The sequence below is a fragment of the Rhagoletis pomonella genome, unplaced genomic scaffold, assembly GCF_013731165.1.
Source record: "Rhagoletis pomonella isolate Grant_MI unplaced genomic scaffold, Rhpom_1.0 Rhpom_scaffold_00010, whole genome shotgun sequence".
Classification (NCBI taxonomy): domain Eukaryota; kingdom Metazoa; phylum Arthropoda; class Insecta; order Diptera; family Tephritidae; genus Rhagoletis; species Rhagoletis pomonella.
The window spans coordinates 5625717-5639584 of record NW_023458564.1 but is presented as its reverse complement, the minus strand read 5'-3'; the positions used below and the strand labels follow the sequence as shown (position 1 = coordinate 5639584).

Here is a 13868-nt window from a genome sequence, read left to right as displayed (position 1 = left end):
CCAGTTTAGAAAAACAAGTTAAAGAGGTTGGTTTGGCGGTGAATGTAGACAATAAAAAAAACCCCCTGGCAACATATAAAGAGTCGACGCGTTTCGGGGCAAAAGTCACTGTTGGTTTGAAGTAAAGAAGGACTTTGTCTACCTAGGACCAGGCATAGATACTACCTATAGCGTCAGCTTGGAGATCAAGCGAAGAATTACTGTTGCTACTTTGAGCTCGGTAGACAATTCCCTCGATGAACAAAAATTACGCTCTAGAAGTCTATCGTCATGCCTGATCTTCTATATAGCGCAGAAACGTGGACGATGTTGAACAACGATGAGAAGGCGTTGGGTGCTTTCGAGAGAACTATTCTACGCAAGATCAAGCGTGTTTATGGCACCTCCCATAGACGTGGTATATTGGGAGAAGCATAATTTTGGAACCATGCTCCTACAAAAATAATAATTTTTTTTGTGTTCAATGTATATCTAACAACAAACCACTAACGTTTATTAAAAAGCTCCCCAAGATTCCGAAAGGGTATTAGATATATGTAAATTCATTTTAATATCCACACCCTATAATTGACTTATGTATGTGTATATGTATGTATGTATATATAAGTTCAAGCCAAGCGTGAAAACAAATAAATGAACGTAAATAAAGCAAAGTTAAATATTATATGCAAATATGTAAATATTATATTATATTTTTTTGCATGCGCTTTGCATGCATAACCTTGTTGTTGTACCGCTCTGTCATTCACAATCACTGCATTCATTCATTTGCACTCAGTCATTCGCTCACCCATTCACTTTTGCCGCTCATTCACTTGTCTGCGCTATTTTCTATATTTTTCACAATTTTTCATACAAACAATTTTTTTGATGCTTTGCCTTTTTTTACCTTTTCATTGTAGATGCACCGCCAGTACTGCTGTACAGCTTCATCGAACAAACACTGCAGCCGGGACCGGCTGTGAGCTTGAAATGCTCAGCAGCCGGAAATCCAACACCGCAAATTTCATGGACATTGGACGGATTTCCACTGCCATCAAACGGAAGGTAATTGAACTTGTTGAAAGATCCCTGCAAAAAATTGTGCGACTAATCTCTAAAGAGAGTATTCCGGGATTACTCTCAATCGGGTACAATTGGGTATTAATTAGTCCCAACTAGTCTCATTCGGGTACTAATGGAGGTTAATTAGTCTCGACTCATCCCTTATGGGTATAATTGGAGATCAATTAGTCCCCGACTCATCTCTAACGGGTACTATTAACGATTTAATTATATGTACGCACTGAGTAAATGAAATTTCATGTGCGGCGTTGGCACACAGAGAGAGTATTCGCCTAACAAAACTGAGCACCCCGGTTCGAATCTCAGCTGGCGCAAATTTTTATTTTTATTTTTTAAAAGTGAATAGTCGCTTTTTATACCCGTTCGGGTATAAAGGTGAACAATTAGTCTCTTCATAGGACATGCTCGAACAAAAGCGAACAGTTCATTCCATATAAAGAGATCAAATGTGGTATTAGTCGCATGTTCCTTTGAGATTGCTCCCGGAGTCATCCCGGATTAGTCGCATTTTTTGCAGGGTATATTCATGCGACGTGAATGTGTGAGTGCTTTTACACTTATACTTACTACATGTATCTAGGTATGATGCATGTGTGTGTATATTTTCAAATATGTACATATGTGCGTTTCCAGGCTGCTATATATCAAAGACCTCATTTCGGATGTAGGAAAACTAAAGCATTCGTATTAGGGGAGAGAACTATTATTATGTATGTTTGTATGTAGTTGCAGCTGGAAGCGAAGTAATCATCAAATATACTCGAAACTTGTTACTCGGGAGCTTTTGGGGTTGTTGATTACGACTATGATCATGAAAATTTAAAACTCGAAATCGCGGATACAATATTTCCGACAAATATCTGATAGCTGAAGCCCCCCACTCTCCTAAGTTGAGGGAAGAAACGACGGTTCTTTTGGAGAAATTGGTTCAGTTATAAAGAAAAATGGATTCTATTTTTGGAAAACCAGAAAAATTTTTTACTTTTGAGTAGTGAGTAAAGTTTTCCGAAATCTTATATTTCGGATTCTATATCAATCAAATTTTAAAAGATTTTCGAGCATTTTAACGGAGCTAAAGACGAATCGATCATCTCTATATCGCCGCTTGTTTAAAAGCCAGTTTAACGAGTTTTAGTTCCAAATGAAGTTACATAGCTTAAAATAAGATCTTTCGATTGGTGCAATCAGGTTTCGAAAATCTCCGTTAGTTTCCGAGATACTGACTAAAATTTTATCGGTAATTTAGTAAAAATTTAGTTAGTAATGCATTCAAACTAATCAAGAGATTTCAAATGGAGTTTTCCATTTTGGGATATCTCCCTTAGTTTCCGCGGTATTGAGTACAAATTATGGTATAGTAAAAAATTTTTTCACATTTTGTCGTATGTTATACAAGGTAAGTAAATTGCTGATATATTGAATGTAGCATACGATCAAAATTTCCCCAAATAAAATCCTTCATGAGCTAAAAGATAATTAAAAATAAACTTTGAACATTCTCCGAGACTTTGAAGAAAATCTATATTCGCGTATTTGAGAAATTTCTTTCCGACTTTCAATCGCGATTTCCCAAAACCTGCCGAAGGCAACACACGACAAACTTTTACCCAGGCAACGATATAGTTTAGTACGCAAAGAGAATTTTTGTCCAAGTCAACAGATCTGCCACGTTCATTGGATTTTCATATTAAAGGCTTGTCAGATTAAAAGGCTTGGCCTGTAGATGTGCAATAAGATTTTACTTCTTCGAAAAGGGTTGCCACCAGTAAAAATTTAAATAAAACAAGTAAAAAAGTCTAAGTTCGGGCGAAGCCGAACATTAAATACCCGGCGTAAGTATTAAATATAGTTTTTTCAGCTTTCCAAAAACCACTGCTATATGGTAGAACGTTCAGTTAGACATAATGAGATAAACTTATATAGTCATATGTGGGCGGTATCATGTCCATTTTCCCAAAAATCCATAATAACATTACTTCTTTTCAAGGGATTTTTTTAGTATCACTTTTGAGTGAATTAGCGTCCTTAAATTTCCAAATATTCAGGCGTTTTTGAAATTTACTGTTATATGCAAAGTGGGCGTAATTTTGGTCCGATTTTAATAATTTTCAACGGTTTGCTTTTATGTGGCAAGCACCATAACCATACCGAGTTTGGTACAAATTGGTAGAACGGTTACCGAGATACATATATGTGATCATAAGTGGGCGGTACCACGCCGATTTTCCATAATTTTATCACAAACGTATTTTTTGCTAGAGAGTTATTGCAGGCATCATTTTTGAATAAATTAGCTTTAATATTTACTGATTTATCGAAAATTTCGTATTTCTCTTAATTACCGTCCTATGGGACGTAGGCGTGGTTATTGTCCGATTTTGCCCATTTTCAACAGCATCCGTCCGCTGAAAAGAAGTATACATACCAAGTTTCGTTAAGATATCTCGATTTTTACTCGAGTTATCGTATGCACAGACGGACGGACAGACGGACGGACAGACAGACATGGTTTAATCGATTTCCCCTTTTTTCTGATCATTTGTTCATACATTTGTCTATATCTCGATTCGTTTTGCCCGTTACAAACATATGCATGCTATGTGTACAAAGTTATAATAAGCCTTAGGCTCAAGTGCGCTCGGGTATAATTATTTTAAGCCATTAATAAATTCTTTCTAAGTGGATATCAACCAAAATAGTTTTGAACAAGCAGTATTTCTGAACTACATGTAGGAGGGTTGCCACCTGTTTAAAAAATACTATTAAAATTTAATTAACGGAGAATTGTATCACCATATGTGTGCCAGATGGAACAGGTCTAAGAGGGTAGTAGTTGAAAATATTTTGAAGAGGGTTGCCACCTGTTTGAAAAGTCGAATTAAGTTAACTTCAACATACAAGTTATGTATATGAAAATATTAAAATATGTACGTCTCACGAAACAGTGTTAAGAAATCTTTAGTTTGAACAGCTAGAATTTTTTGACGTGCTTGAAGAGGATTTCCAGCAGTTGAAAAAATTAAATTAAAATTACTTAGTGCCAATTTCAACTAAATATCCAAACCGCTCTTGAGTTTAATTTTGGATTGCGATTTAAATGCCATTAAGCTTTCGTTGTGTTTCAGATCCATTTTTAAAATTTTTTTTAATATGCCAAACAAGTGGCCACTCTGTTGTTTATTCCTTGAAATTGTTTTTGCATTTGTTTGTTTTTTTACATTTTGTGCTGAACAGCTGATTGTTGTTTGGCATCTTGCCAAAACAACTTACATATCAATCTTGGTTGTTTGGTACAAACACAGGGTTGCATATATCATATTTAGATAGCCAGTATTGGCCATTTAAGCGCAGATTAAATATATGATCTGAAAATGAATTGTTGAAGATAACCAACAGTTTCTACTTAAATAGGTTGTCTGAAATTGGGTCTTAATAAGTTAAATGAATTACTAAAAGATGGGTATCCATTGAAATCGGGTTGAAATGATTAATTCCTTAAATTCGAATTTCAAATGTCAGATTTTGTTTTTTTTTTAGTTAGAACTTTTTTTCTAGCGGTAAAGGGTGGTTTGAACTTTCATGAAATGAGAAACTAACACCATTCGCGCCTCTTTTCATTCAGTAACTTCTGCTTAAGCATTCTTAAGGGTTCTTTTCCTTTTTTCTAATTGTGGTGTTTTATCAGTTGTCGAGTCTCAAAATTTAGATCGCGTGTATCTACGGGAACGACCCGGCGAATATAGTTACGCTTGCTTGCCAATACAGCCGCTTCAGCCCAGAGATTTTGGGGGATTTCTGCCAAGCAAGCGAACAGAATGAATCGAGTTTCCACTGCAGTGAAGAGCGGTAAAGTTGCTTTCGGCAAATTTAGCGCAGCCATGATCCGCAGAAGTAAAGTCATCAAGATGATTATGTGAGAATAGGAAAATGGCTTGGTGTTTGCCAAAAAATAGAATATCATACTGCGCATGCAGTTAATATGTCAAACGAGCTACTCGAGGAAGACGAAGCGGCTATCTTCTCTGCCAATGAAATTCGCGTTAGATCGCTTGACACGCTTGCATGCCGAAGATCGTGGTGAGCGATAAAATAACCCACTATCATACGGATTTCACCACTGAGGAGCGCACCTATACCAGGGTGATATCTTGATTGGTAGCAGGCGGCAGTATTATATATAAGATATTTCGAGCTCGACATCGTCTGACCAGATAGCTAAACGTCGTGCTATGTAATGAATGCTAAGCCATTACAATTTTATCGGTGCAACGACAGCGTTAAGTTGCTATGCCACTTCATCTCTTGGATAGCTGCTGTCCAAATTCCATGTCCACTCTCGAAGACGGTTTCTACTCGATTTTACTTTGTAGTACATGCAATTGATTTGGATATCTTTGCATGCCTTGGAGACTTTCAGCAATGCGGTGGGTAAGGGATATTTGGTGTCGACAGTCAGGTGCTTCTTGTGGTTGACAAGCTGTTTGGGTTGCTGCCTGATAGTTGTGCTTGGCCGGCGAAGATTGCAGCTACAGAGCTCTACAATTAGGCGCGGTGTAGTCATCTGTGCATTGGCGGATGGGGCGCAATCAGAAAAATGCTCCTTAGTAGGCCCATAGCAATCCAGCGATCGCTGGATATTTTATTCCGGTATATTCTGGGGCAGACGGTGTGAGGTACCAATAGCTGCTGGTAGGTCCTCGTTTGCGCTGATGGGAACCGAATTAAAGTTGGGTTTAAACAGGAAGGGGGTTACGTTGCTAGGTGGAGTTGTGAATGCCCCGGTAATCAGGAGGTGCCGTTGTATTGTGAAAGTTGTGGAAAAACATGGAGGCTGTGGTTGTAATTTGACTTCGCTCCCTGTTTTGACCTAAGGCCCGAACAGGTTTAAAGGTGGCTCCGTCCGTTGCAGGTATTGCAAATAACCAAGATGGATGTCGGATGGAATTTTTCTGATATGCACAGCCGAAGTAGGTTTCCGGTTCGCGGTCTTTTTGCTAGCCCCAACCAGAAGATTGCGCAGCAATCATACTGCGAGGTGCTGATCAAAGGATCACCAATGTTTAGAAATAGCCGTTCAACAAAGCAGGGTTCAAATGCCTAGGCAACAGCCCCTGGTCGGTTAAAACCCGAGTCAATCCGGTTCGTATTCATTTATACTAATATCCCATTTTGCTTTGCTTTAATATCTGAATGCTATAGCGGCAAGTCAAGCTGTATTCTCGTCGTTATTTGCAACTCTTATGCAATTTATTGTAGTTCAATGTCCTTGCGCATATTAATTCGGATTTAAACTTCATCTTCATTTAAGTATTTTGCGCTAAATGAGCAAGCAAATAAGAAATCATGCAGTCTCTCTCAGGCGACCCTAACCCACTTCTGTGCGTTGGAATATGCAGAATATTGGACTTTAATTACATGTCTACATAAACATACATACATATGTACATAAAAACTAACGTGTAACAATACACGCTAGACTGTCTGTAAGAGTACCCTAGCGCATTTTTCGACATTAATATGGCGCAATCGCTAGACTCCCTTTAGCATGCCGCGAAAAAAATTTAAAGCTACAAGTATACTTGAGGGCGCTGTAACTTGCGGCGTAGTGTGCATGTGTGTGTATATATGCATTGTGCATACATATGCATGTAACGGGTGATTTTTTAAGAGCTTGATAACTTTTTTTTTTAAAAAAAACGCATAAAATTTGCAAAATCTCATCGGTTCTTTATTTGAAACGTTAGATTGGTCCATGACATTTACTTTTTGAAGATAATTTCATTTAAATGTTGACCGCGGCTGCGTCTTAGGTGGTCCATTCGGAAAGTCCAATTTTGGGCAACTTTTTCGAGCATTTCGGCCGGAATAGCCCGAATTTCTTCGGAAATGTTGTCTTCCAAAGCTGGAATAGTTGCTGGCTTATTTCTGTAGACTTTAGACTTGACGTAGCCCCACAAAAAATAGTCTAAAGGCGTCAAATCGCATGATCTTGGTGGCCAACTTACCGGTCCATTTCTTGAGATGAATTGTTCTCCGAAGTTTTCCCTCAAAATGGCCATAGAATCGCGAGCTGTGTGGCATGTAGCGCCATCTTGTTGAAACCACATGTCAACCAAGTTCAGTTCTTCCATTTTTGGCAACAAAAAGTTTGTTAGCATCGAACGATAGCGATCGCCATTCACCGTAACGTTGCGTCCAACAGCATCTTTGAAAAAATACGGTCCAATGATTCCACCAGCGTACAAACCACACCAAACAGTGCATTTTTCGGGATGCATGGGCAGTTCTTGAACGGCTTCTGGTTGCTCTTCACTCCAAATGCGGCAATTTTGCTTATTTACGAAGCCATTCAACCAGAAATGAGCCTCATCGCTGAACAAAATTTGTCGATAAAAAAAGCGGATTTTCTGCCAACTTTTCTAGGGCCCATTCACTGAAAATTCGACGTTGTGGCAGATCGTTCGGCTTCAGTTCTTGCACGAGCTGTATTTTATACGGTTTTACACCAAGATCTTTGCGTAAAATCTTCCATGTGGTCGAATAACACAAACCCAATTGCTGCGAACGGCGACGAATCGACATTTCACGGTCTTCAGCAACACTCTCAGAAACAGACGCAATATTCTCTTCTGTACGCACTGTACGCATTCGTGTGGTTGGTTTAATGTCCAATAAAGTAAACTGAGTGCGAAACTTGGTCACAATCGCATTAATTGTTTGCTCACTTGGTCGATTATGTAGACCATAAATCGGACGTAAAGCGCGAAACACATTTCGAACCGAACACTGATTTTGGTAATAAAATTCAATGATTTGCAAGCGTTGCTCGTTAGTAAGTCTATTCATGATGAAATTTCAAAGCATACTGAGCATCTTTCTCTTTGACACCATGTCTGAAATCCCACGTGATCTGTCAAATACTAATGCATGAAAATCCTAACCTCAAAAAAATCACCCGTTATATGTCGGCTACTTGCGGTTTAAAGCTGTGCTTGTTGCTACTTTGTCTATGGCTATGCCACTGCTGGCTGCTGCTGTTGTTGTTTATTGCCTGTTGCCGGTCGCTGTTGCCTGCTTACGTCTTCGCATCCTTACTTACTAATCGCTATGCGAGTTTGTGCGAGTGTGTTTGTGCGCCAAACGCTGTTCCTGTCAGAATTCATTGTCTACAGATGCAGTCGCAATGATTTGCAATGTGCAATGTCATTACATGCTGTGCACAGCCATAGCAGCCAAAACTAAAACAAATACATATGTATATGAGCTTCATAGCTGCAGTTGGAAAAAGCCACTCCAAAGCAAGTGAAAAGAGAATAGAGAGAACAAATAAGTAAATGAAAAAAAAAACAAAAACAAAACAAAAAACTTAATCATTAAAAAGTGTTGTGGAAAAGTTATAAAGCACTTTTTATATACCTCGGAACGTCAATGGAAACTTATTTCTATAAACAGACATACATATGTATCTATGTAAATAAACTGAAATACATACATATGCATGTACATATATATATATTGTACATATGTATATGCTTTGTTTTTTATATATATAGTACCTATTTCGTATATATTTTTTATGTGTACGAGTATGTTTTCCCTGCCACATTGCACTGTTCAACGAGGTGGCGAAAACTTGCTTGAAAACAAGCTGGGAAAGCAGGGAATACATAGCCTGTATACAAGGGGAAAAATAGCAACAGTACAACAACCATAACAACAACAATTTACTAACAAGCCAGCCAGCCAATAGTACACAAATCCCGGCAGCATTAAATAACAACCAGCCCGTTGTGGCGTAATATGGTGGAGTGTAGCATTAAAAGCGAGAAAGCGCGGAATTTCGATGGTAGCGGGTGGAAGCCCAGCATCCTTGTGGGAAGCGAAGCGACGGCGCACAGTGGGCTTAAATAAAAAAAAAAGTAAAGTTAAAAATAGCATATAGCCTCAAATTCTTAACCGATTAATTTTTTATTTTTTGGTGAAAAAATTATAGGATTTTCCCAAAACAAAGAAAAAAAATGCAAAAGAAAAATGTGAAATGTTATACACAAGTTTTAGATCTGCACTTTTATACTTTTTTTTACTGACGGTGTGCTCGAAATGTAGGCAAAAAAATTTATTAAAAATCAACGCTATTTCTTAACGACTTGAAATTTGCACTTTGTTATATAAGAATTTATCAGGCTTAATATTGTATTTCGAAAATTTTTCAAAAAAACTAAGGAATATTTATTTTTGGTGAATTTTTTTATAACATTTCACGTTTGCTTGTGCAAATTTTTCGCGTTTTGGAGGAATCCTATAATTTTGTTTAAAACATTTTTTTGATACATATCTAACACTTATTAACAGGAACAGAAGAATCGAGCGACCTCTTAGGATTGAGTCTGGTTTATTTAAAAGAGAGACTTTCTGATTACAGCCCACTGTGCGGCGGCTCGCGCACTTCTACAAGTATTACAACAAATGCCAGCCAAAGTACAGCCAAAGAATATGGCACCAGCTGCAGCACATTGGTAAAATGGCACCGTTGATGGCCATGAAGGTGATGGTGGTCGCTTCAATAACAACAACAACACTGAAAACAAAAAACGTAAACAAAAAGTGGTACAAGTAACTGAGGCAGCAAAAAAGAAAAAACAAAAAACAAATATGGGAATAAAAACGAGAGAAATAATTTTAATTAAAACTTATGCGCTGGTAACTGCACAAATAAGCGAGAAGTGTGAGTAGCATGGTAAACGGTTAATTAAAAAATCGTAAGTAGTTACGCCCTCCGATTCGCACTATAAGCATGTGTGCTTATTAGGGATGGTACAATTGTATTGCACGTTTTATTATAAAGAGCAAACAGTTTTAATTGAGTTTTGACATTTTGTTTTTCGAGCAAAAAATCTGCTAATTTTGGATGTTTGCTTTAAAGCAATAATATTAGCAAGAAATTTTCATGGTAGTTGCTTGCAGTAAATACCTGAAAGTTCGCGATGAACCGCAATGTACAGAAAAATCCCAAAAAAACTGCGAAAAGAACGAAAACACGAAATCCCCCGAAAAGTCTCGATTGAAATACGAAATCTCGACTTATACTGATAGAGACCGAAAAGTTTCGAAGCAGCCTTGACAAATTCAAAAATTAAATAAAATAAATTGGAAACTTTGTTTTTTGATTTTTTTTATGGCCTTATAACAATTATATTCAACAATTTTTATGAGCTTTTAGTGAAAACTTATTGTTGGAAAGCAACAATAATTTGAAAAAATGGTAGAAGCGATAGCTATTTCGGAAATGACCACATTCACGCTTCAAATAAAGCTCATCATATAACAAACCCATATAGTTATTCCCACAATTCCAAACTTTGTAGAAAAATTGGAAAAATTCAACAAAATTTCACAAAAACCACAAACTTTTTATTAAAATTTTTTAGAAAATTTCTAAGTACGCAGTTTTATAATTTTTGATAATTTCTTTTTTTTTTTGCTGAAGGTGTCACGCATTTTCTTGCGTACAAATTATGTTCGAATTTTTTTTGGTAGGCAAGGAAATAATAACGCGAACTCTTAACCACTTGAAAGTTGCACTTTCTTAAGCTAAAATTGAACGCGTTATAAAACTGTGTACGTACTTAAAATTTTTCGAAAAATTCTTAATAAACAGTTTGGTGTTGTAGTAAAATTTTTGTTGAATTTTCCTAATTTTTCTAAAAAGTTTGAAACTTGGACTTATAAGGTTTTTGTTGGATAATAAGCTCTATTTTTTATAAAAAAAAAATCATAAGCATTAAATAAGCAAGAGAAAAATTGCCAAAACTGTATTATTGCTCACATGACTGTATTTAAGTATCCTTGCATTGAAGTCCCAAATCAGCGTAATGTAGTGAATTCGGGCTTCTAAATATTTAGTTAAATTTTCATTCCTTTAAGTCAGTCTCTGTTTATTTAATCGGGTTCCACCGCGCCATAGTGGAAAATTTTCGAATCATTTTGTTAAAAAATTGCTGGAAGGGTAATTTAAAAAAAAAAAATACTTTTATTTATCGTTCGGATAAAAGACCACTTCCAAAAACCTTAAAATTTGAAATTCGTCAACAATAAAATATTTCCTATAGTTTGATGGTTTAAAAAAAAAAAACTCTACTTTCACATTATGCTGATAAAAATTCAAGTCCTTTTTAAATTCGGTCTTAGACAAACTATTCTAAACTCCGTTCCACTTATTAAACAAAAATTATACAAATCGGTAAAAATTTACTCTCCCGGCCATTTTTTAGCAAAATCAGACGAAAATTTCGCACTGTGCGCGTGTTCTAATTCGGTTGATTTCCACATATTGGCTTCGCTAAGTGTGATGGATCCTTTTCAGCCACACCATGAAGGAAATGTGCAGCAGTGGCAGGTGTAAGATCATGAGATGTGATACTCGACCACTTTTTTGCTCTTTTTATTTAGAGCTTTTCACCAGACTGCGGCACTATGGGTTAGAATCGGTCTGATGACATGAGGTAAATAGGGCGACAATGCGCGCTTGTTTTCCAGAAGACCCGTTGCAGGTGAAGTAAGCCGCTAAGCCGAGAGTTTTAATCCACATGTAAAACCTCTTAAAATTTAATTTGGAGTGCAGAATTTTACTGCTAGTTAACGTTTTTTCTTAGCTTAAATAAAATTGTCCAGAAACGCTACTGATTTGCGTGGCCAAATTCAATTCGATTTCTTCGAAAGCCTGCAAGAAAACTTTTAGTCAAATTTTTATTTGAGTAAAATAATTAAGAAAAAGTCTGCTATGCACGCCAAACACGTACTCGATTTACTTTACATGCCGTACTTGCCAGTTTATGGAGAAAATGCTTTAGCTTAAGCCCTTTCTATGCTATGCAGTACAGCTGCTTTTTGCAGAAAACTTTTGAGGTTAGAAAAAATGTTAAATTAAATTAAATTTCGCAGAATAAAGTTCGTGGCTAATGCGTGCACGTATTCATATGTACAAATCTATGTGGTAAGTGTATGTATTTATGTGTGCATTCGCGTGCATATTTCATATTGTTCTTACTGCTGCATTTACATACTGTTGCCAGGCGTTTGCAATTTCTAAGATTTTTTTTTATTTTTTCACACTTTTTTGTCCCCCTCCCCCACACTAACTGCTACTGAATTTAATAATGCAAATGCTTTACAATTCACAAAACGACTTCTCTTCTTCACAGACCTGGCTCGCACACAGTCGGCTACAATCTAAGTATTTCATTGAATGCCAACGCTATGTGCTCTCCTTTAGCAAAGCGTTGTGGTCATAAAAGTAATCCTATAGTGGATTTAATATAATATGCGCTTTAAATTAATTTCCACAGCTTTTGCGCTTTATTTACAACCAATTGGAAATGGTATTGGTGGTTACAAAGTTCGTTGCATTATCAATTGTTACATTCAGTGTAGCCAGATTTTTTTTCAAAAAATTGTAAATTTTCGGAAAAAACTATGTTTTGCAACAAAACACTGTAACCTTTATAAACGAAGAGAGCTAAAAAAAAATTTTAGTTTTATTAAACACAAATAACAAAAAAAATATTAATTTAAAATAAAATAACATAAAACGTTTAAATTTTACTTAACTAAACCAAAATAGACCTTCTAAAATGGAATAGTTAAATCACATTTTGTTTTAATGAAATTCCGTTCCAAATTCTTTTGATCATTTGCTCCAATGCCTCCAATTTAGTTTTCAAAATACCAGAGAGTGCAGGCATTTCTAGTTTATTTCCCGCTTTATTCACAAGACAAATTCTGTGGGTGTAAGAAAAATTATGTTCTGCTTTTTAGTCGATTTATAGAAACGTGGTAGTTTAAAAATTTTTCAATTGATTTTTTTTTATTCCTTCAAATTTGAAATTTCGAAAAAACTTTAATTTGTACTAGCAGGTAATTTAAACAACTGCAAGCTTTTCTAAAAAACTGTAATATGTAGTTAAAACTGTGAATCTGGCAACATTGATGTGCATATGTTTATAGCTAAGTCTACATACATACACGCCATTCGTTAATACCTTCATACTTGCCTTTAGACGTCGAGAATATTAACCTGCCACCTGTTTTTTATCCGCTCAACAATCTTGCCTTGCCTTCAGTGCTTAGCTGCTGCCATAACGTTAATTATCCGCTCGCTTATTTACTTTTATGGCTTATTGCTGTGATTTGTTTTTCTGCCTCTACGTTTTTTCTATATTTTCTCATCGCTTACCGTTTAAATTGCCCAGTACAAAATATGTGCATGTGTACATACACGCATACCTTTATACCTATGTACTACATAAGTATATACATTAGGGCGGAGTAATTTGTTCGGAGCAAAATTTTCGAAGAAAGTGTATAGAAATTTAAAATTCTACGATTAATTCTAAGCAAAAATCGCGAACAAACTACATACCAAAAATGACGTTTGACCCTCTCAATTTTCAAAAGAAAAAGCAGTATATTGTATAAAGAAAAAAGAAATTTTTTTAAATGAAAAATTAAATTCGTTAAGAAAAAATTATAATACACTGATTTTTATTTAAAAAATTGAGAGGGTCAAATGCCATTTTTGGTATATAGCTTGTTCACCATTTTTTGCTTAGAGCCATACGTAGAATCCTTCTAAGCTATATGCCTATAGTCAAAAAAAATTGACTCGCCCTAATTTATGTTTGTACGTACTTACATTTATTCATTCAACCATTCATTTATTCATTGGACTCTTGCATATAATGAGAAAGCGCGCCTAGTTGGCTGTTAAATGTATGTACATACATACATACATGCATTTCTGTGTG

General features: G+C 36.1%; 1 protein-coding gene across 1 annotated transcript in view; it reads left to right on the top strand.

The window, feature by feature from the left end:
- Positions 1-270: 270 nt before the first annotated feature.
- Positions 271-13868, top strand: part of LOC118746482 (Down syndrome cell adhesion molecule-like protein Dscam2) — a 139357-nt gene continuing 125759 nt past the window's right edge. The window contains exons 1-2 of the mRNA XM_036480330.1: positions 271-397; positions 903-1047. Of these exons, the coding sequence (XP_036336223.1) occupies positions 271-397; positions 903-1047 (272 nt within the window). The remainder of the gene's footprint in view (positions 398-902; positions 1048-13868) is intronic.